Genomic DNA, 21,974 nt, shown 5'->3' on the forward strand with positions numbered 1-21,974 from the left:
GAAAGAAAGGTGATGTCCATTGTACAAGTGCACAGGCAGTGTTGGATGTAACACTAATCATTCAAGCTGCAATCCTGACCCTACTTACCTGGGATTAAGCCCCATTTAATTCAGTAGGATTTACTTATGAATAGATGTGGTTTGCATTGCACTGTTATGTTTTATGAACATAAAAAAAGTTCACAGTGGAATTTTTTCTTTTTTAAATATGCTTTTTATTAGTTTTCTTACTTAACAAAAACACACAAAAAATTAACAAAAATGATAAAATAATAACAAAAACAAACAAACAAAAAAATACATACATCCATAAATCCATATGTTCTTACAAAAGAACTTATGCCACCATGTTCTTAATTCCCAATTCCTTATCTTCCCCAATAGACTTCCGTCTTCCTCAAAGCGGGTCTGTCTTATCTGTTTAATAAACTGCTTCTTTAATCATTTCACCATTTCTTCTGTTATCTGAATAGAATACTTATAACCCATTTTGTGGTTTGCGAAAATTAATCAAAGCATGTCCAGGTTTTAACTTGAAGGCACTTTTTAAAAAAATATTCTTTTTTTGAACTTTGGGTTTGGCTATCTCCTAATTGTCTCTGTCATTTTTGCCAGTTTGAGATATTCAAAAAAATTATCCTGCCATTCCTCTTTTTTTGGTACTAATTCTCCTTTCCAATTTCTGGTACTGGTAATTAATATTCTTGCTGCTGTTGTAGCCAGGGGCGTACCCAGGATCAAAACTGGGGGGGGGGCAAGCCATGGTCGTTCAGGGGTGGGGCCAAGGCACGGGAGGGGAGGGGTCACAAAGTGGGAATGTGGGCGGGGCTACAGGGCCAGCGGGCCCGACGACTCTGCGGCGGTGGCTGCAGCCACTAAATGAAACCCCTAAACTCTCTCACACGAAACCCCCCTGCTCTGAAGCAGGGACGTCTCTAGGCCCGGGTCCGGTGGCGCGGGGCGCCAGGCCATCAGGGGCGCCGCTGCGCCCGCTGAGAGGCACAGCGGAGGCCGCCCCAGCCGCACCTCTCAACTGTTCAGTGGCTTCAGGCTGCTTTCTGGAGGCGCGCAGGCCTGGGGCCGCCTCCGCCATGTGCAGGGGCATCGCAACAGGGGGCGGGCAGCACCCCCTGGCCCAGGGCCGGCCCTACGGCCAGGCTGGGTTGCGCAGGGCTCCAGCCCTCCAGGCGGCAGCCGTGCAGTGAGCTGTGCCGGGAAACGGGGCGGGGTGGGGGCACGAGAGGGATCCGTCACACCACGGGGTCAGGGCGCCAGGTATGCTTAAGACGGCCCTGCTCTGAAAACACCACTCCCATCCATTTATGGCTAGCCACCCCCCTGAAAAACCCCTTTGGGCCCCGTTTTCCTTCCTCCAGGTCTCCCTGAAGCCTTGCCAGTTCCCATCCTATATATCTGGGATGGGGAAGGAGCTCAGAGGTCTGCTAGTCCTGGGGGGCCATCCCCCCGTGGCCTGGGAGGATACTGGGGACCCCCCAGCTAAGACCCTCAAAGAAGAAGAAGAAGCTACCACCACCGCCTCCCCATCGCAAGGGAGCAAAAGATGGGAAAGGTGGGGTGGCGCAGCGCAGGCGAGTGAGCCCCCCCCAGCTACGACCCTACGGCGGCGACAGCGGCTCCCCCGCCCTCAACGCCCCTCTCTCGGCAGGGGCAGCAAGGGAGAGCTGCTGGGGGGGGTTGCATTGCAAAGAAGGAAACAGCAGCCAATGCCCAGAGAGGGCAATGCATGCAGGGGGAGTGGAGAGCTGTGCCGCCCCCCCAAGGCAGCTCCTTTCCTATTGCCGGGGGTGGGGGGGCGGCGAGGAAGGGTCACTGCCGCTGGGCTACTCCTGCCGCCGGCAATCCGGCGCAAACGCCCCCACGCAGCTTCCTTGCAGCAGCCACGACCACCGCCTTCGGGCGCCGCCCCCCACTCCTCCTTTGCGGGCTTCTGCCCGCCGAGGCTGAACTGGCTCCTGTCGGTGCACTTCCTCTCCCGGCCCAGGAGGAGTCTCAGTAGCAACTCCTAACTCAGGGGTGGGTAGGGGGTGCGGAGGGGGGAAGGGGGGAAGGGGGCGATTCCCAGCCCGCGGCGCCGACGATCGCAGTGCAGCCTACCGGAAGCCAGAGCGCAGCAACGGCTGCAACCAATGCAGGGAGCCGCGTCTCCTTCGCTTGCCAGCCCAGCAGAACTCTTTGTTAGGATAGGTTGCCGCCCGGCAGGGCTTTCCATTGGGAGGCGCGAAGGCTTTAGTGGGTGGGAATTGGTGCAAATGTAGGCAGGACGGGCTGAGAGGAGGAGCCGCCGTCCAGGAGCCACGGCACCAGCAGCGTTTCCTCCCCCCTCCCCCCCGTGTCAACAAGCAGGGCGCCTGCACAGGGTATTTGCTTCCCTATTCGGGCCCACGGTTTGGTCTTCTAGCGGGGGCAGCTGCACCCCCCTGCCCCATGCTGGGTACACCCATGGTTGTAGCATATAAGAATACAGTTGAACCACCACCTCTTCTTACGGTCGTTCCAAGTCACAACTGTGGCAAACCCGGAAGTAACTGGTGGATTTGCCGCCATTTGCGCATGCGCTGGAGCGGTGATCACCATTCGCACATGCGGAGAAGCGGGCAATCGCCGTTTGCACATGTGCAGAAGCAGGCAATCACCGCCTGTGCACAACGGCGCCTCTCTCAGCAACCCGTTTCAACCTCCGGACAGACCTCCAGAACGGATTATGGTCGCAAATAGAGGTTCCACTGTACTGTGACAGCTCGACATACGAATGACTCGACATTCAAATTTTTCGAGTTACGAAGGGAAAAAATGGGGGCGGGCTTACAAATTTATTCGACTTACGATCGGGCCCTCACCGCCTCGGTGCCCCACGCTCGCCACCGCTGTGTGCCAGCCTTGCGCGGGATCGGGCCCTCGCCGGCTCCGCTACCGATCTTCGCTGGATCGGGCCCATTGCCACCGCAGCCACCGGCCTCCCGCCGGCCTCCCCACCTGCCAATCTGGCCATTTTTTAAGGCCCCGGAACGAATCAATCCATTCTTAATGCATTCCTATGGGAAACATCGTTTTGACTTACGAATGTTTCTACTTACGAATGTGCATTCGGAACGGATTAAATTCGTAAGTAGAGGTTCCACTGTATTCTCTTTTTTCATTTGGAATATCTGAATCTAAAATGTCTAAGAGGAAGGCTTCTGGTTTCTTTATGAAAGTTTGCTTAAACATTTTTTCAATTCCTCATATATATGGCAATATCTCAAAAATTCTTAATTATTTTGCAACCACAGTGGGATTTTTTCTTTTGGTGGTTTCTGTGACTTTTTATTGCACTTCAGGGTTATTGTGAAAGTTGAGATTCTTAGTATATGTGTCAAGGCAACACACCAGTTACTCTGGAGCAAGAAAAAATGATATTTGCTAAACAAAAACAGAAGAGTTGCTGTAGAATTGAACTTTTGTCTTAACCGAACATGGAATGTAGTACTATCCATTTTTTAGTTGGAAGTCCAAATCCATTTTATTTCAGTTGGGTTTACTTCTCTAGTAAGTGTGCAGCTGTACTCTTTTATTTATCCTTTCTGTTATTGTGTAGTTTGGCTTGTTTCTGTATTTTCCAGAAGGAGATTATTTTTATGCTTGCTGTAGAAATGCATAGGGAGCCTTTTTTGGCTTTCTTCGTATGTAAGGTCTGGCTCTTGAGCCAATTTTGTTTTAACTCTGCCATCTTTCATAGCCCGAATTATGTGCTTCTTTTTGTATAGATGGATGAAACTAAGGATGTTTTGTAAATAAGAATGGCTTGGCATTAGTGCAAATCAATGTGCTTATTCCACATTCAGTGGACAATAGTATATAAATTATCCATTGCAATCTGCATTGTGCTGTTGATGGATTGTACACTGGGTGTGCAACTGAACAGAGTGATCTGTATTGTGAAATATATTGCCATTGGTACAACTTTAATCTTGGCACTTGTTCTTGCTGAATATTCGGGCATAACTAGGAACTTGCCTGATTGTGTGTGACAAACAGAAATAGTAACCAGGCAAAAGCCAAAAGAAAAATAGTTTGCCATTTGATAGAGTGTGTGGAATCATCAAAAGAGACTCCTTAACAGACTGTAGGAATCGGATAGGTGTGTAGATGGACAGGTGGTCTTTTAGATAAGCTGGCCCTGTATAGTTTTGGTATTATGCACATATTTCAGCATATTGACCATGTCAGCAAATCTTCACAGGGATCTCAAGACACATACAGAACAGAACTCAGGACATAGACTACAGTTGAAGTAATATGTATAAAATGTATATATTGAGGCTGCAGGCTTTAACATACCATCAAATAATTTACAAAACTCAGGCAACAGAGCAGAAAGTATGAGAGGGAGGGACACAGAATTTAGAACAGCAAGCACATAGAAGATGAAGCATCAGAGGGCAACATGAAAGAAGCACTGAGGAGACAGGGACCAGAGGGTAATACATTTCACGCATGAAACTTTCTACTATCTGTTGAGATATCTACCATTGGTTTTTAGCAAATTCAGTGCTGTGCACATTCGTTCGGACTATTATTTGTTCCAACACTGGGAGAGCCCCACCTGCTTACATGGTTCAGACACATTATTATTCTTTCTACACCTCCACTGCTGAGCTGCTTGCCCCAAATTCCCAAAATAGGAATCTGAAAGTGAGAGAGAGCTTGAAAAGCCCAAGCAGGCATCAAAGATATATTTATTTCAAAGATTGTGAAAGCAGTTCCACATGCATACACAACTTGCAGGTTTACGGCTTCACAGTACACACACATGCACAGCTATGCATGTGTGAAACGAGCAGTGTTTAATAATAACAATGGGAAGAGAGGCTTTAGGCACTGAGGCAGAATAATCTGTCTACTGGTTGACCTTGATTGACCCATCCTTGATTTATACAAAGTTACACAGGAAGCTGCCAGTATACCAGGAAAATTTGCCCTTAGATTAGCTTCACATTGTTCCTGCTAGAAAGCATTTTCAGTTTTGTAGTAGTCATATCTTTTTTGGTGGAAAGCTTTTATAAATATAGAAAATGGTTTCTCAGAGTTTCAAGCTATTAACTACTGAGTATGCTATTTGAATTTATGAAGCAGCCATATACTGAATTAGATTAGACCATGCTGCCTGAGATTTTTTTTTATAGGAACTGGGATTTTGTACATGAAAAGCATATGCTTTATGACCAAGTCAGTGGCACCAACTTGAATAAAATATTTAGGGAGGCTGCAGGAAGGTTGCAGGAAGGACGGAGAGAGGGAGGGCACCCTGGGAGACAGGTGGGCGATTTGGTGCCTTATCTGCGCTTTCACGTGGTGGAGGAGGAGGCTGAGGTGGCTCAACACAGTCAATTTTAGGTGCCCCCAGCCTGCCAAAACATTTGCGGGGGCTTAGAGTTGAACCACTTAGAGTTGGCGCCTGTGGTGGTTGTATCCAGATATTGTTCCTATATGGATATCTAATCCCACTGGAGCAGGGGCGTAGCCAGGATCAAAACTAGGGGGGGGGGCAAGCCATGGTCGTTCAGGGGCGGGGCCAAGGCACGGAAGGGGAGGGGCCACAAAGTGGGCGGCGCTAAAGGGCCAGCGGGCCTGATGACATCGTGGCGGTGGCAGCAGCGGCCACCTTGTGCTTCTGGGGCTGGTAGCGTTGGCGGCTACCCTGCTTGGCTGGAGAGGACGGGAGGGTCGGGCAGGCGAGAGGGGGTGGCAGGGCGGGCGAGGGCGAGGCAAGACACGGCCGCAGCCACGACGGCTCCGAGGCGTTGCTGCATATCAGCATAATATTTCAACCATGGTTCAAGCCCCACCTTAGGAAAAAAATCCTGCATTGCAGGGGGTTGGACTAGATGACCCTTGTGGTCCCTTCCGACTACAATTCTATGATTCTATTGATATATTACCATAGCATATGCATCATTCTGCTTTCTTGAATTGTCCTACTCCTAGGCATAGCATCCAACTCCTAGAGGCCTAGGTGCCCCCCCCCCAATTATTGGTAAATACCGTATTTGAAAGAGTCATCCCCCCATGTTGATGGGCTTTCTATGTGGGGCTTATCTGCCCCCCCCGTATTTTATTAAGGATGGAAGAGGGAGGGAAGGAAGGAAGAAATAGAGAGAGAGATAACTCATATTTGTGGGTGTCTCTGGATGACGCTGTGATGCTAGAACTCTGCAGCAAGAGGACAGGAGGGTCGGGCAGGCGAGAGGGAGTGGAAGGGCGGGCGAGGGCGGGGCAAGGCATGGCCGCAGCCACGACGGCTCCGAGGTGTTGCTGCATATCAGCATAATATTTCAACCATGGTTCAAGCCCCACCTTAGGAAAAAATCCTGCATTGCAGCGGGTTGGACTAGATGACCCTTGTGGTCCCTTCCGACTACAATTCTACGATTCTATTGATATAGTATTACCATACCATATGCATCGTTCTGCTTTCTTGAATTGTCCTACTCCTAGGCATAACAGCCAACACCTAGAGGCCTAGGTGCCTCTCCCCCCCCCAATTACTGGTAAATACCGTATTTGAAAGAGTCATCCCCCCATGTTGATGGGCTTTCTACCGTGTTTCCCACATTTTAAGACACCGTCTTATATTTATTTTACCCAAGAAAATAAGCCTATGGCTTATTTTCGGGGGGGTGTCTTTTTAATTTTTTTTTAACTGTAATTACGGCAGCCAGCGTTGCTGCTGCTGGGTTCCGGAGGCAGCCTGCAGGGTCGGTGCCCAGCTGCGCCGGTGCTGGACACTGGAGAGAGCAGGAGACTGAGCAGCCACTGCGGCATCGCGCTGCCAGAGACTCGCAGCCACTGAGGAGCTTGCGGCGCCGGGGCTTGCGGGCGGCTCTCGCCTTTCCGCCCTTTCTCCTGCTCCCGGGGGAGACGTGGCTTCTATTCCCCATTGCCAAGGAAACAGCCCGGGGGAGAGACGCCAGAGCTGAGGCGCCCCCCGCCCGCGGATCCCACGTGCCGCCGAAAACGGCAATGCTTAGGGCCCCCCACTCCTCGCCCGAAGTGGAGTAAGGCCCCCCGAGCGGTCCAGGGCTTGCTTCCGAATGCGCAGGGACAGGACTGCGCTGTTAAACTCTTTGCAAACTCCTTGCCCAAAAGAAAGCTGTCCTGCAGAGTGCCGGATCGAGGAGCCGGTCTGCAGAGTCAGCGCCCAGCAGCGCGGCGCTGGATTGAGGAGGCGGTGCTTCGTGCGGAGCTGCTGGGCGCCGACCCGGCAGGCCGCTTCCTCGATCTGGCGGCCTCCCGGGTTGGCGCCCAGCAGCGCCGCGCGGAGCACCGCCGGTCTGTAGAGTCAGCGCCCAGCAGCACGGCGCTGGATTGAGGAGGCGGTGCTTCGTGCGGAGCTGCTGGGCGCCGACCCGGCAGGCCGCTTCCTCGATCCGGTGCTCCGCACGGCGCTGCTGGGCGCCCACCCGGGAGGCCGCCGGATCGAGGAAGCGGCCTGCCGGGTCGGCGCCCAGCAGCTCCGCACGAAGCACCGCCTCCTCAATCCAGCGCCGCGCTGCTGGGCGCTGACTCTGCAGACCGGCTCCTCGATCCGGCACTCTGCAGGACAGCTTTCTTTTGGGCAAGGAGTTTGCAAAGAGTTTAACAGCGCAGTCCTGTCCCTGCGCATTCGGAAGCAAGCCCTGGACCGCTCGGGGGGCCTTACTCCACTTCGGGCGAGGAGTGGGGGGCCCTAAGCATTGCCGTTTTCGGCGGCACGTGGGATCCGCGGGCGGGGGGCGCCTCAGCTCTGGCGTCTCTCCCCCGGGCTGTTTCCTTGGCAATGGGGAATAGAAGCCACGTCTCCCCCGGGAGCAGGAGAAAGGGCGGCAAGGCGAGAGCCGCCTGCAAGCCCCGGCGCCGCAAGCTCCTCAGTGGCTGCGAGTCTCTGGCAGCGCAATGCCACAGTGGCTGCTCAGTCTCCTCTCTCCCATGCCCAGCGCTGCTGGGAGCCGACCCTGCAGGCATGGCTTATTTTCGGGGTATGTCTTATATTTTACAAAGGCTTTAAAATCCTGCCATGGCTTATATTATGACTCCGTCTTAAAAAGGGGGAAACACGGTATGTGGGGCTTATCTGCCCCCCCATATTTTATTAAGGATGGAAGAGGGAGGGAAGGAAGGAAGAAATAGAGAGAGGGATAACTCATATTTGTGGGTGCCTCTGGGTGATGCTGTGATGCTGGAACTCTGCATGTACAGGAGCCTTGTAAGCAGCTTTCTCTCTGCTTGATTTACAGCAGGCACGTCCAACAGGTAGATTGTGATCTACCAGTAGATCACTGGATGTCTGTGGTAGGTCACTGGCACCCCTAAAAAAAGCTCACCCAAAATTTTCCTCCTCCCTCAAAAAAGTTGAACTATGACCTGAAGCCCTAAACAAAAATGGGCCTCCCTCCCTCCTAAAAGAAGCTCAACAAGTTTGACCTAAACCCCCCAAAACAGGGCTTCCCTTCCTTTAAAAAAAACTCAACAGCTTTGACCTGAACCCCCCAAAAGGGGGTAGATCACCCCCCGTTTTAAAGTCTGAGTAGATCAGAGTCTCTTGGGAGGTGGCCACCCCTGATTTACAGTATACAGATGCAGGAGGAGGGGCAGACTGGAACACCAATGCTTTTTATAAACATCACTGTGTCTGTCAAAGCTACAGCCCCCCCTTTCTTATTCACTTCTTTTTAGCCTTGCAGAGCCACCTTAGTCAAATTGAATCCTCTGAGTCTGCACCCTCATTAAATCACCAATAGAACTCTTAATGCTCCTGAATGCTCATTAACAACTCCCACTTAAGAACAATAGGGTGAAATGGTCAGCTATCGAATCTTGCCTGGGGATATATGCTCCATTGTCTTAACTGCTTAACTACTGGTAGCCACTTTGCTTTATTTATTTGATGTGTTTTTGTTACTGCTGTGCCCCCCCCCCAGCAAGCGGAGACTTAGCTGCTCTTGCTAAAGCAAAGCCCTTTCCACTTCAGTTTTTGGAGGGGAAAAGTGCTGGTTATGGTCTGTAAAATACATTAATTTTTTTGCTTCTAGGGGGGGCAGCTGCCCCCTCTTGCCCCCCTGCCTACGCCCATGCACTGGAGAATATATTCCTCATTCAGATCCTGTTTTTCAGATGTTCAGTAATATATAAGAATAGACAAATAGTAGACAAAACCTATGTTGGCACTCCACCACCAGTAATAAATTAATTTAGCTTATTAATGTGAATGTAATTGAAATAGTTGTCTAAACAGCAGTTTTGCTCATCTCAAGCAGTTCTCTCACATGCTTCTGCTTTGTCAGTGCAGAATTCTAGTGACTGTGTCTATCCGGAATAACACATGAAGTGTTGTTTCCATTATCGCTCAGGAAATTGAGATTGTTGTGTGGAAACATGAGGCATGGGATGTTTATTTCTTCTGTTATAACACTGTTTCTGGAAATATCATTAAAGGCTGGTCCATGCATGTGTATATCTCACTAGATATTTCACCTGATTTGGCTTAATTTAAGTGTCTATGCTGAGGTGATACAAAACTTCTGCCTGTAGTGTGTGTTCTGTGATGGCAGTACATACAAGTCACTTTTTTAAAAATGAAACTAAATAGATTTTATTTCAATTAAACATGCTAGCATCTTAGGACAGCCAAGGTAAATAGAACAATCCCAGCAGATAACTAGCCCAGTAATCCAATCAGCTGAACACAATGCAGTGTGTTAATGACAGTAGAAAGGTACCATGACATGTCACAACACATACTTTTGAAACAGTCTCAGCCAGCTACCATGCACAGCCTTATGTACAAAGAGAGAAAACCAGTTCTGCCTAAGATCTCAATGGATGCATGCAGACCAAATTGACTGCTGTTTGATCAAAACTGACCAAAGCATGACGCACTGTAGTAAATGTGCTTGCAATATGTTGCAATCTCAACTAGAAACCACAAATGAATATTGCTTATATGTTGCACACACAAGTCATAAACTGATTGTGTAGTTGTCCACCCTTATGCAGCTCTCTAATTATGTCCAGTTACTTATGTGAAGAACTAGTGGCCTCAGATGGTATTGAAGATTGACATCTGCATCAAAATATTTTTATTTTATTTTAATGGCTTATTGCAAGGAGCTGAAGATGCTGCACATTGTTCCCCCCCATCTCAATTAATCCCTACAACAACCTTGTGAGGTAGCGGTAGGTTAGGCTGAGAGATGGTAACTGGCCTAAAGTCACCCAGTGAACTTCATGGCTGAGTGGGGATTTGAATCCTGGTCTCCCAACACTCTTAATAATGTATCCAGCACTTACATTTTTATGTCCCATAACTGAGCTATGGAAATTATATTTAATATAATTTTAAATTTAATTAAAAATTAGTATATTTGTATCTGCCAATCAAACAACATGGAATTTACCTTCCATCTAATAGAAAAACACTATTTTGTTCAGGAACTACCAGCACTTGCTGTGGGAAGTTCTGGATACTTACATCATATGGAAGTGTAGAACTAGAATGGGAGCTTTTGACCCACCAGGCAAACCTGGTCCACCAGGCCTTCTCACTTGGCCTGCAAAGCCGTTTTGGGGGAGCCATGTCCCTGCTCCCCACCCTACACCTGATGTCATACATTTAGTCAGGTGTGGGGCAGGTAAGGGTGGGGTTTCAAAAGAGCAAACAGGAACTTAAAGTGGCCTCCAGTTTGCTTCTTTGCTAGAACAAGGTGTACTTCCTTCCAGAGGAGTGCAAATTGCTCAAAGAGGGAAAAGCAGCTTCCATCTGATGGAAACCATTTCCCCGTCCCAACAGTGCTCTTTGAAGGTCCATGTGCAAGCCACTTCAAGCAGCAGCATGGGAGGGGTATGAAAGGGAGAATTCTTTCTTTCCTTCAGTTCTCTTTCCTGCTGGGGGAGGTAAGAGAAGAAAGCCTTCATTTTAAAATGCTGACCTTTTTTTCAGAGTTCCCTTAGCAAAATGGAGTGCTGAACAAGGCATGCTCCCAACTGCTCATCAACTGATGGGCAGTAGAATCATACCTTGCTCAATGAAAGAGAAGCAGAAACCACCTCTTCCTTCCAGCACTGTTCTTTGCAGTGCCCTACATGGGAATGAAGGGGGGAATTCCTGAATTAATACTGTACAGTAATTATATTCTCTCCTGTAAGTTGTACAGGTGTGTTTCTTCTTAAAATCTTTTTGGTATGCATTATTTTTGGAAGAAAAAAAGTATTGCTTTCCTAAGTCAATAAATATTGAACTCACTGATCTTTCCAACCAGAATAATTTATGGCGTATACAGAGTGTTCTAATAGTTTCAGGCACTAACCATATATTCCCTTTCTTTTTAATGCTTTCCAATTCTGTGGATGATATATTGACAATCCTTTTCTGCCATTGCTGTATTTCCATTCCTCAGAAAATCACCTAAGGTAAGTGACTGATCTTTTAAAATACTGTTCCCTATCAAAATAAAGATAATTTGCTCACAATATGTAGCATGTTTTTCCACATTCAGTTCAATAGCTTTGCTTTCTAATGGGATTTAGAACCTGCATTATTTCTATCTAAGTTTGTTCTACAACCTGGTGCAGAGAAAAAGTTTGGAAGTTTCCAGCTCTGGTCTGTCTTTGTAATATGAAATTGATACATTCAAGTATGAATTTTTGACAGTCACATAAGACTGAGGTGCATGTTAAGCAGACCTGCTTTGCCAGGCATACATACAGAATTATATGCATTTTACTGAGGGCCGTTTCATATTTCATTGACACAGCGGTAACATACACGTGGTGTAGATTTGGGACCCAAGGTTGCATGTGTAGGAAGTAGTGTCTCAAATGTATGAAACTATCACCTTAGTGTGATGTTGAATTGCACCCCAGATTGCCATCTTCCACTAGGAAGTGTTAGGCTCACATAATCTTAGTAACTGCCATATCTTTCCGTGTATAAGACGCCCACCATGTATAAGACATCCCTTATTTTTTAACTCAAAATTAAGAAAACACCCCTCAGCACTACCTGTGTATAAAACGAGCTCCAATTTCCAACCTAATTTTTTTTTGGGGGGGAGCTAGTCTTATACATGGAAAAATACGGTATGTCCATGTCCTCCTCTATGTAAGAATGGTAGCCGAGGGTCAAACACAATATATAGCAGGCATGTCAAAAATGCGGCTCTCCAGATGTTTTGGCCTACAACTCCCATGATCCCTAGCTAGCAGGACCAGTGGTTGGGGAAGATGGGAATTGTAGTCCAAAACATCTGGAGGGCCACAAGTTTGACATGCCTGATATATAGGATATCCATGATCAGATCTCCCAACACTAATTTTGTTTTTTAAATAGCTTTAAAGTGAATTTCCCATTTTTATTGGCACATGAGTTTAGGAGGAAGGAATTTTTAATCCTTCCCTTTGCACAGTTTTCAAAACCTAAAATAGTCCTGCTAGAAGAGAAATATATAGATACAGTACCTGTATATTTCCTCTAGTAGGGCTAATAGTAGCTTGGGGGAATTTAGTTTAGAAAATACTGCAGCGGAATAAACACTATTTTATTAGAGCCTAGAGCCAGTACTCTGATAAAAATTGGAGCCAATCAAAGCTGCATTTAATAAAATGTTTGTGTGTTTCAAAAAATAGTAGTCAGGAGAGCTAATGCCCAATTTCCTGCATTATGTCTGTTTGGCTCTGATACATTTTCAGCCTGAAAATAAGGGAAATGGGTTAGATCTTTAGACAATAAACACCTGAACCTCACAACTGACATGAATTTTGAGTAATTTTATCCACTTAATGTATTTAAAGAGTGTGCATAGAGAGAATGATATGGAAAGAAGCACTTTAAAAATGTTTATTAAATATGTACAAAATAGTAATAATGTAATGAGCACAGCTGTCAGAATTCTGATGATAAGAGATATATAATTGCATGCTTTAGTTTGTTGCAGCCTTCTCCAATCTAGTGCCCTCCAGATACTTTGGACTACAACTCCCTACAACTCACATGGTCAATGATCAGAGGTTATGGGAGTGGTCTACAATGGCTCAGTTCGTATGTCATGGTATGCCACAATTAACTGTGGATTACTTTTACTACTGCTGCTGATGGTCACTGGTTAGTTAGTACCTCATATAAGAAGAAACTAGCTGCAAATAATCAGAAAGATCTGGGATTTTTAAAAAGACATTTGAATATAAATGGTTTCTTTTGCAAATTGCAAATGTTGCATTTGCTATTCAAAATGCTGTAAGTTTTCATAGTTTTGGGAAGTTTTTAATTTACTTTTTTGTATTCATATGCAGGTGTTTGCCTTTGATTACTGCTTCTGGTCTATGGATGAATCAAACACTGCAAAATATGCAGGTATGATTTGTAATTACTACAAGGCTTGGCTGATGATTTATAAAATTCTACTTCCCTCCCCATGTTTAACAGAACCCACATTTTCCTGCTTTCTCTGTTTACACAGTTATTAATTTTATTTTGAGTTCCAAGTCCATTGTGATTTGGTTATGTACTTGACAGAAAATCCATGGTTCCCCTGGATTTTGTTAGTGTTTTAGAACCTGTAGATAAACCCACTGTGGGTTGATTAGTGCATGTCTGAGTATTCTTTCACTGTGACACACCCTGTCCTTGTAGTCATCTTAATTTTCTAATTATATTTATTCTATTTGGTTTATCCACACTGAACTCATGACTTTAGACAATAAAGAAACAGTAGGATGAAGCAACACTGAAACCACCCAGATTGTGTTCATTTCTACATTTCCTTCTCAAAAGGAGTGAGAAGAGAAAACTATTGTAGCCGAAATATTCATTTGAAATACATCAAAGATTCTGTTAAAAGCAGATTACTTGAAAAATTAATTGGATGGCAGAAATACTGCATCTGAAATGCTTACTTCAAAGTGCTGCCAATACCTGCTTTTTAGAAGCTGAAGCTTTCTCCTTTATTTCTTTAGACCCATATTTCAAATCTTTCTCTTGTTGCTAGTTATTGTTAGATGTCGAGGGAAATCAGTTCTTGTTTTGTTATATAATAAAATGGTTTGGCCTTGTAGTTTTTATGTTTCATGAATGCACAAATTAGTGCTGTTCATTCACAATATTTAAAAAGAGTTTTAAGGAGACACATTGTCAGCATTATTTAATTTAAAAACATAATCCACTTTCTGTATGCATGTGAGAAAGAAAATACTGGTTTAGACAGAAGGACAGTTATCAAAACAGCACAATTTTATATATATCATAAGGCTCAGAAGTGGATCAATATTTTAGAAGCAGCTGTTCTGGTAGTGCTACAACAGAATTAGTTGGTATAGGACAACCCAATGCTGTCAAACTCTCTCAAGACAATACTGATAAAAATAGAGGGTTCAATCCAGACTTTGATGGTAATCAGAATCTTATTTGTAGGGGAGTAAGTGTCATGGAATTTGGCAGCACTGAGTAAAGATGGCCAGGATTGCACTGTAAATCATGCTTTACATCCATTGAAATCAGTGCGACTTTTCTAATCATGACTCATACTGTATCTGGATCCAATCAAGTGATTGCAACCTATGTGATTGGTACCAGTACACATATATCCAATACTCAACCAAACGATGAATTTTATGCCAATGTGGATACAATGGCTTCTATCCAATGCAGCACTAAGTAAGTGGTTTGCCAGTGCAAGGATTTGTGGTTGTACAGCAGGACTTCCCCTCCCTCTCCTCCCCCAATATACCCCTTAAATATCATCTGGGGCTTCAACCCCTGGAGTAGACTTGGGGAGGGTGTGGGGTGTGCATGGGGTAGGAGAAAGGGAAAGTCTCATTGTGCAAGTGGGAATTCTTGCACCGATGAAACACTTAGTGATGCATTGGATACAAGCCAAAAAGTACATATCAAGTTGATACTTTTGATATGGTTAGAAAATTATTGTGTTAAAAACTAGATATGGATTTAGATGTCATATTTAAGCAATCTAAGCAAAGTTTTTCACAACTGCTTTATTATTATTATTCACTTTTTAAATTGCTTGTAGTGAAAAAACTTAGTTTATTTAATTTTGAGGCTTTGGTTTCTCAATTGTGTATTAAATTTTGTAGGTCAACAAGTAGTGTTCAAGTGCCTTGGTGAAGGGATTCTTGAGAAGGCCTTTCAGGGGTATAATGCTTGCATTTTTGCCTATGGACAAACAGGTGAGAGGTTTTTACAAGTGGGGACTTTTTATTGGGCCAGGAGTGCCACTTAACTAATGCCTTTATTCAGCCCGAGCATCTCCTTGAGTGCAGTATTGGACTTCTCCTTTGCCACATATTTTTTCTCTCTTGCCTCACATCCCAGTCACTTCTCTTAATATACCTCTTAGCTCAAAACCTAATAGCACTCATGACTGTCTTCCTATGTTCATCTACCTGAACTTAATAGAGCATACCCCTGAATAAATATACTCAGGATCTGGTTGTAGATCTTTCTGACTTTGAGACAAATGATCAGTAAATAGACAAGGCTTCATATCCTTAATCTGAAAAAAACAAGCCCAGTTTCATTAAGGATAATCTTGAACTGTGGGATCAGTACTGTCTATACAGACAGGTTCCTAATAACAACATTGAAATCTGAGACTATACAGATGCCTTCTCAAACCATTACAGTCATACCTCATGGTACGTCCGCTTCATGTTGCATCTTTTCAGGTTACAAACGTGCTGAACCCGGACTTCCAGGTTTGGCGCGTCCGTAACCTGCGCACATGTGCAGAAGCGCCACATTGTGTCACGCGTGTGCGCAGATGCGGCGCTTCATGTTGCGGCCTTTTCATGTTGTGAACGGGCCACCGGAATGGATTCCGTTCGCAACATAAGGTACCACTGTATGCTTTGGTTGTGTACGCATAATCTAATGAACTTAGTTCAGAAGAGGAGAGCACCAGTTTTTGTGCTATGACAGTTGCATGCTCATTTTTGTACATTTGCAAATAGTTCAGAAGAACTGAGAGCTCCACTTGAAATATTCCTCTAAACACTATTAAATATAGCAAGACATGCATTTGATGAAAATTCACAAAGTTAAGTCATGTGCAGGCGACAAGGTGCCAGCTTTTTCTTTTACTTGTTTTTCATATGCTTTCCATAAAAGAATCATCTATATATTTTCACAACATATTTGTTAAACTAAATAACTTGACATTCATAAGGTGGACAGATGAGGATGAGAAAGCAATCTGTACTGTCATCATCATATACACTAATGCCATTGTGAGTTGTCTTGTGTTTGTAGAGCTAGAGTCAAAATTGCACCACCTGTGTACAAAAGAAGAGGCATCAGCATGCTCAGAGTAACCCTGAGGTTTGCAGATATGAAAAAATGGCTTAGGATAGTCCTGCAGTGTGGTTCATATTATATGCTGCAGTTCAGCCTCTAAGTCGTTTGTGGTATTGTCTAGAGCAGTAGTTACTGATCTTTTCAGACCTGGGACCCACCTTTAATCGAAACATGCATTTGGGGACCCATTTCTTAATATTTTGCCATATATTTAAATAGTGGTTGTGATGTTTTTGCAACCCACCTTAGATCAGGCTGTTCTGACCCATCAGTTGAAGGCTAATAATATGACACCCCTATGGAAGGTTGGTTGTTGGGCTGAAGCAGAGAATCATTATCCTCATTGCAGATTTGGCTGAGAGAGTAGTATACAATAATCCTGTAGCATAGTTCACTGTAACATCCCTGTTGTAGGTTGAAGGGTTGTGCTGAGAGAGCAGCTTCCAGCAGCCCTTATAGTGTAGGCCACTGCTAATGTTGTAGGCCAGAGGTGGGACTTCTTAACTTGCCCCTCACAGACTTCTTCCCAGGTCAAATCCAGCACATAGGCCAAACCAAATACTTAATCGCATGGAGAACCCTTAATTGCATGCTCCATTGACTTACATCCAAACTGGCTTCACTTTTTGTAGGAAAATATCTGAAATTGCAAGGAGAGCTTTTATAATACATGTTTATTTTCTATATTCTGTTTTAGGCTCCGGAAAATCCTTCTCAATGATGGGCAATGCAGAACAACTGGGTCTGATCCCACGGCTCTGCTGTGCATTATTTCAAAGAATCACTTCAGAAGAAAACGATTCACACACTTTTAAAGTTGAAGTGTCCTATATGGAGATCTATAATGAGAAGGTCAGAGATTTACTGGACCCTAAAGGGTAAGGAACTTGTTTTCAGTGTTGATCAACACAACAGGTTAGGAATGAGAGTATATTTTGTGCACTGAGACCAAAACTATACATGATTGCTTTAAATGTGACTGTCCCTCAGAGGTGTGGGAAGGTTGTGATTTAAAGGACCAGAGTTTGTACTGAAGCCTTTTCTGACAACAACATTCCCACTTGCAGCCCTTTTCCTCCAGGAGTTCTCTCCCCACCACCAACCAGGCTCACTTCTGCTATCGGAGCTCAGTAGAGATAAAAATGTTTGAAGGGGTCAACTTTGGAATTAAAAGTAGTGGGTGGGGGGAGGAAAGAGGAGATTCAGCTCCCTTTATCTGCATGCTTCAAATAGCACATCACCACCCATCAGGCAGACCCCGTCAGTCCCATAAGGTTATCATCTGTTGCTTCCATGTGTAGTGTGAACTTGACTGCTCTTACTAGAGAGAGCTATATTTACCAAAGTGAAATGCCAACCATCCATGATTGGTGGTCAATAAGGAACCTGGTTTTCAGAATTTGCTTCATGGAATGTGAACAAAATGAGCTATGGGAGTGACCTTTACTGCTGCATGGCTATTATGGTAGCCGGATATCTGTACAACAGCAGAAATGAATAAGAGAGCATGGGGTTTTTTTTTGGGGGGGGGGTTCTGTCATTGTCTTATGTATTAAAATTTGGGACTTATGAGCTAGATAAAATGTGAGTAAGAAGAGATATAATAGAGGTATATAAAATTATGCATGATGTGGATAATGTGCATAGAGAAAAGTTTTTCTCCCTTTCTCATGATACTAAAGGTTGGCATCCAATGAAGCTGAATATTGGAAGATTCAAAGCAAACAAAATAAAGTATTTCTTCAACAAATACACTTAAACTATGGAATTCGCTTCCACAAGAAGTGTGGGAATAGTGCAAGACTCAGCGAATCCATATTTTCTGTTAGGGGAGATTTAAGAATATGATTGTAATTTAATAATAGGTAGGTTTAGAAGTGATTATTGATATTATTTTGAGGTTCATAATATTATTAAGTAGTTGTAGTTATGAAAACTAGTAAAATTGATATATTAAATTGTAATTTAAATTTCAAAATCAATTATAAATATAAAATCATTTAAAACAGCAATAGCATGTTCATAAAATAAACTCAAACCCAAAACAGATACCAATTGGGATAAAGATTTAGAAGGCTTATTGAAAGAAGAATGTCTTTAGTAGACACCAAAAAGGAAATAGGGAAAAAATTCTAAAAGTCTTTTTATAATGTTATTAAAAATTATTTGATTGAATAATTATCTTGGTAATTACTCTTGACATTTCAAGTTGATGAGCTTTATTAGAAGTCGGATAGTAAAATTTAGACTAAGACCATTTTTTCTTTCAAAGGAGTCGACAATCCCTCAAAGTTCGTGAGCACAAAGTTTTAGGCCCATATGTAGATGGTTTGTCTCAACTAGCTGTTACTAACTTTGAGGTAGGTAAAAACCAAATATCTAATGATATTAATAGTATTCCTAGGGTATGGTGGGGCGGTAAGGTAAAGGTAAAGGGACCCCTGACCATTAGGTCCAGTCGTGACCGACTCTGGGGTTGCGCGCTCATCTCGCATTATTGGCCGAGAGAGCCGGCGTATAGCTTCCAGGTCATGTGGCCAGCATGACAAAGCCGCTTCTGGCAAACCAGAGCAGCATATGGAAACGCCGCTTACCTTCCCGCTGTAGTGGTTCCTATTTATCTACTTGCATTTTGACGTGCTTTTGAACTGCTAGGTTGGCAGGAGCTGGGACCAAGCAACGGGAGCTCACCCCGTCACAGGGATTTGAACTGCCGACCTTCTGATCAGCAAGCCCTAGGCTCAGTGGTTTAACCTCAGTGCCACCTGGGTCCCATGGTGGGGCGGGGACAGAGCTTATATAGCAGCCATGGCACACTGCTTTTATTACAGGCTGTGAGCACTGTGAGCTGAGAAAAGAAACACATGCATATACAATTTATATGATGAAAACAATTTGTCTTACCCAAAATTGAATAAATACATAAGTAAATATTAAAGATTGGCTGAAGAGAAAGCACAGGTGGCATAGAAATACATTTTAAAGGAGAGACCTTGTGTACCTTTATGGCTATGAGTATTCTAAAGTAAAAAAAAGAAAGAACTTTCTAAAGAAATTCAATATGGAAATGTTATTAGCAGTTTTTAAGCCATTTACTGATTTCAATTATTCTGTTAACAATTACATTATATTAATCAGCTGAAGATAAATTAAGGCACCTTCTATTTTCTAAACTGTTTGTGGGTGGGGTAAGCCTGTGATTAGGATGATGTAATTGTCTCTGGGCTTTATATGGAGAAGGTAGTGATTCTAGGTGAATCAGCTCTTTGAGCCAATAGAAATGTTGTGAATGGGAAGAATAAATTCTTTGTTTCATCCATTGTTTTCATTATGCTTCAGGATATTGAATCATTGATGTCAGAGGGAAACAAGTCCCGAACAGTTGCAGCAACCAACATGAATGAGGAAAGCAGCCGCTCCCATGCTGTATTTAATATTATAGTAACTCAGACCCTTTATGACCTGCAGTCTGGCGTAAGCAAATTGAGTTTATGGGCCTTTGGAAATTTTATTGTGTGACTAATGTGATTCTAAGTATGTGAACTTGTAAATTCCTCCCCGTTGATTTCAGGGACGCCCCAGTCCCAGACACGTGTTTTAAAATAGGGCTGTCAGTGCAGAAGAATGTTAATGGAAATGTACTGAAAATGGTTTAAAATCTATGATACACATATCAGTAGTATTCCTTAATCTGAAATGAGAAGCTAACACGATGGCGGATGATCTAAGATGCTATACCAAGCAGATTCCAGCAAAGAGCACATGAAATTTCAAATATCATTTGTAGACACACATTACTATACTGTATTTGTTATTCTTCTACAGATTATAGAGGTTTGTAAAAAATCCAGTACAGCACTTCCTGTGTTGCTTTGGTTTGACATGTCTTCATGGTAATGAAGACATGGGAATGGGCAGGTACAAACTAGCCACCAGAAACCTTATGGAAGTAGTTCATCAAGACATGACAGTCAATATATATCAGATTGCCCTACCTTATGTATGGGGGCGGAGAGAGAAATGTAATATCGTCAATAAATGTATTGGAATAGAACACGACCAGAGATCTGTTGCTTGGTAACCAGATTTAGGATTGGTTCCACCAAGTCAGAAAATTTAACCTTCTCTACTGGGACTGATATCAACTGCTGCTTGAGGGATCCTTAGAAGAAGAGTATGTAATACAGAACTCTCCAAATAAATTTCATCAGAATGGACATAGTGATCATTTGTGTGGAAGTGTCCTCATGAAACTTTTCATACACATGGAAAACTAAAATATTTTGGAGATGTCTAGGCTAAGAAACATATGCATAAGTAGAAGAACAGAGATGCTACCGTATATATAGATCCCGAACCTCCAAAAAGGTTTCTACCGGCTTTATCATGCCTGCACATGAATCTGCATGAATACACAATGAGTAACTTTCACAAATGTTCTAGTTACAGGTAGGTAGCCATGTTGGTCGTCGAAACAAAATTTAAAAATTCCTTTCAGTAGCACCTTAGAGACCAACTAGGTTTGTCATTGGTATGAGCTTTCATGTGCATGCACACTACTTCACAATGCACAAATGTGTTAGACCCCTTTTTCTTGGAAAATGTGGAATGGAAAGGGTAATGAAATAGCATGCATCTTTATTATAACTGTCTGGTGTTTTTCAGCTTTTCCCTTCCAGGAAATTGTGATGCCAATATGGCATATATAATAAAATGTAAATTGGGCACATTTATTAGTATTTACAAAGATTTGCTAGTGTTAATTCTAAAGATGTCTGTACTAAACAGTAATGTGAAAGTAACTTAAAAATATCACAGCAACTGCCTCTTGCTGTTGTTCAAGTTTATTTGCCTGTATTTTATTGTTTCTTGCACTGTGTGAAATCATAGTAGGCTATTAAAAATATTGATTTGTTTTTGTATGTTTGTGTTTTTGCTTAGAACTCTGGAGAGAAAGTGAGCAAAGTCAGCCTGGTAGATTTGGCTGGTAGTGAAAGAGTATCTAAAACAGGAGCAGCAGGAGAACGTCTGAAGGAAGGCAGCAATATAAACAAGTAAGGGCATGAGTGAATTTAACTTATCCAAATAAACATTCACTTTAGCTGTACTCATCAGAAGGCCATTTAAATCAAGCTTCTCATCAGACTACATTCAAATAGCATTCAAAATTCTGAATGTTACATTAGGTTTACTTTTCTGCAAATTTTTTCCATTTATGATCTAGGCATGTGACTAATGTGAAATCTTTAACCTGAAGTGACAGCAGCACTTTATAGAATGAAAAGTTGCTTGCACATTGTAATTTCTTCACACACATTTCCCCAAGCAGTTGTGGATATTGCATCAAATAGCAACTAAGTACGAGTAGGGTTTTAATGGTTGCAGAGTTCTCAGTAAACTTGTTGTTACTTCAGTGTATTGGTCTTAACTAGATAAGGAGTGTCTCCACCCACATCGTTCAGCCTGGACACTGAGGTTCAACTCTAAAGGGCTTCTGGCAGTTCCCTCTTTGCAAGAAGTGAAATTACAGTGAACCAGGCAGAAGGCCTTTTCAGTTGTTGTACCCGCCCTGTGAAATGCCCTCACAGCCGATGTCAAAGAGTTAAAAGAACTATATAAATTTCCATAGACTTCT

General features: G+C 43.7%; 1 protein-coding gene across 7 annotated transcripts in view; it reads left to right on the forward strand.

The window, feature by feature from the left end:
• The window catches only part of KIF13A (kinesin family member 13A), a 78,756-nt gene that overhangs the window by 10,017 nt on the left and 46,765 nt on the right, over positions 1–21,974 (forward strand). For all 7 annotated transcript variants that reach the window (XM_035126353.2, XM_035126355.2, XM_035126356.2 and 4 more), the window contains exons 3-9: positions 11,433–11,445; positions 13,324–13,384; positions 15,121–15,213; positions 17,037–17,217; positions 18,612–18,699; positions 19,679–19,813; positions 21,281–21,393. In XM_035126353.2, coding sequence (XP_034982244.2) covers positions 11,433–11,445; positions 13,324–13,384; positions 15,121–15,213; positions 17,037–17,217; positions 18,612–18,699; positions 19,679–19,813; positions 21,281–21,393 — 684 coding nt within the window. The remainder of the gene's footprint in view (positions 1–11,432; positions 11,446–13,323; positions 13,385–15,120; positions 15,214–17,036; positions 17,218–18,611; positions 18,700–19,678; positions 19,814–21,280; positions 21,394–21,974) is intronic.

The sequence above is a fragment of the Zootoca vivipara genome, chromosome 8, assembly GCF_963506605.1.
Source record: "Zootoca vivipara chromosome 8, rZooViv1.1, whole genome shotgun sequence".
NCBI classification, from domain to species: Eukaryota; Metazoa; Chordata; class Lepidosauria; order Squamata; family Lacertidae; genus Zootoca; species Zootoca vivipara.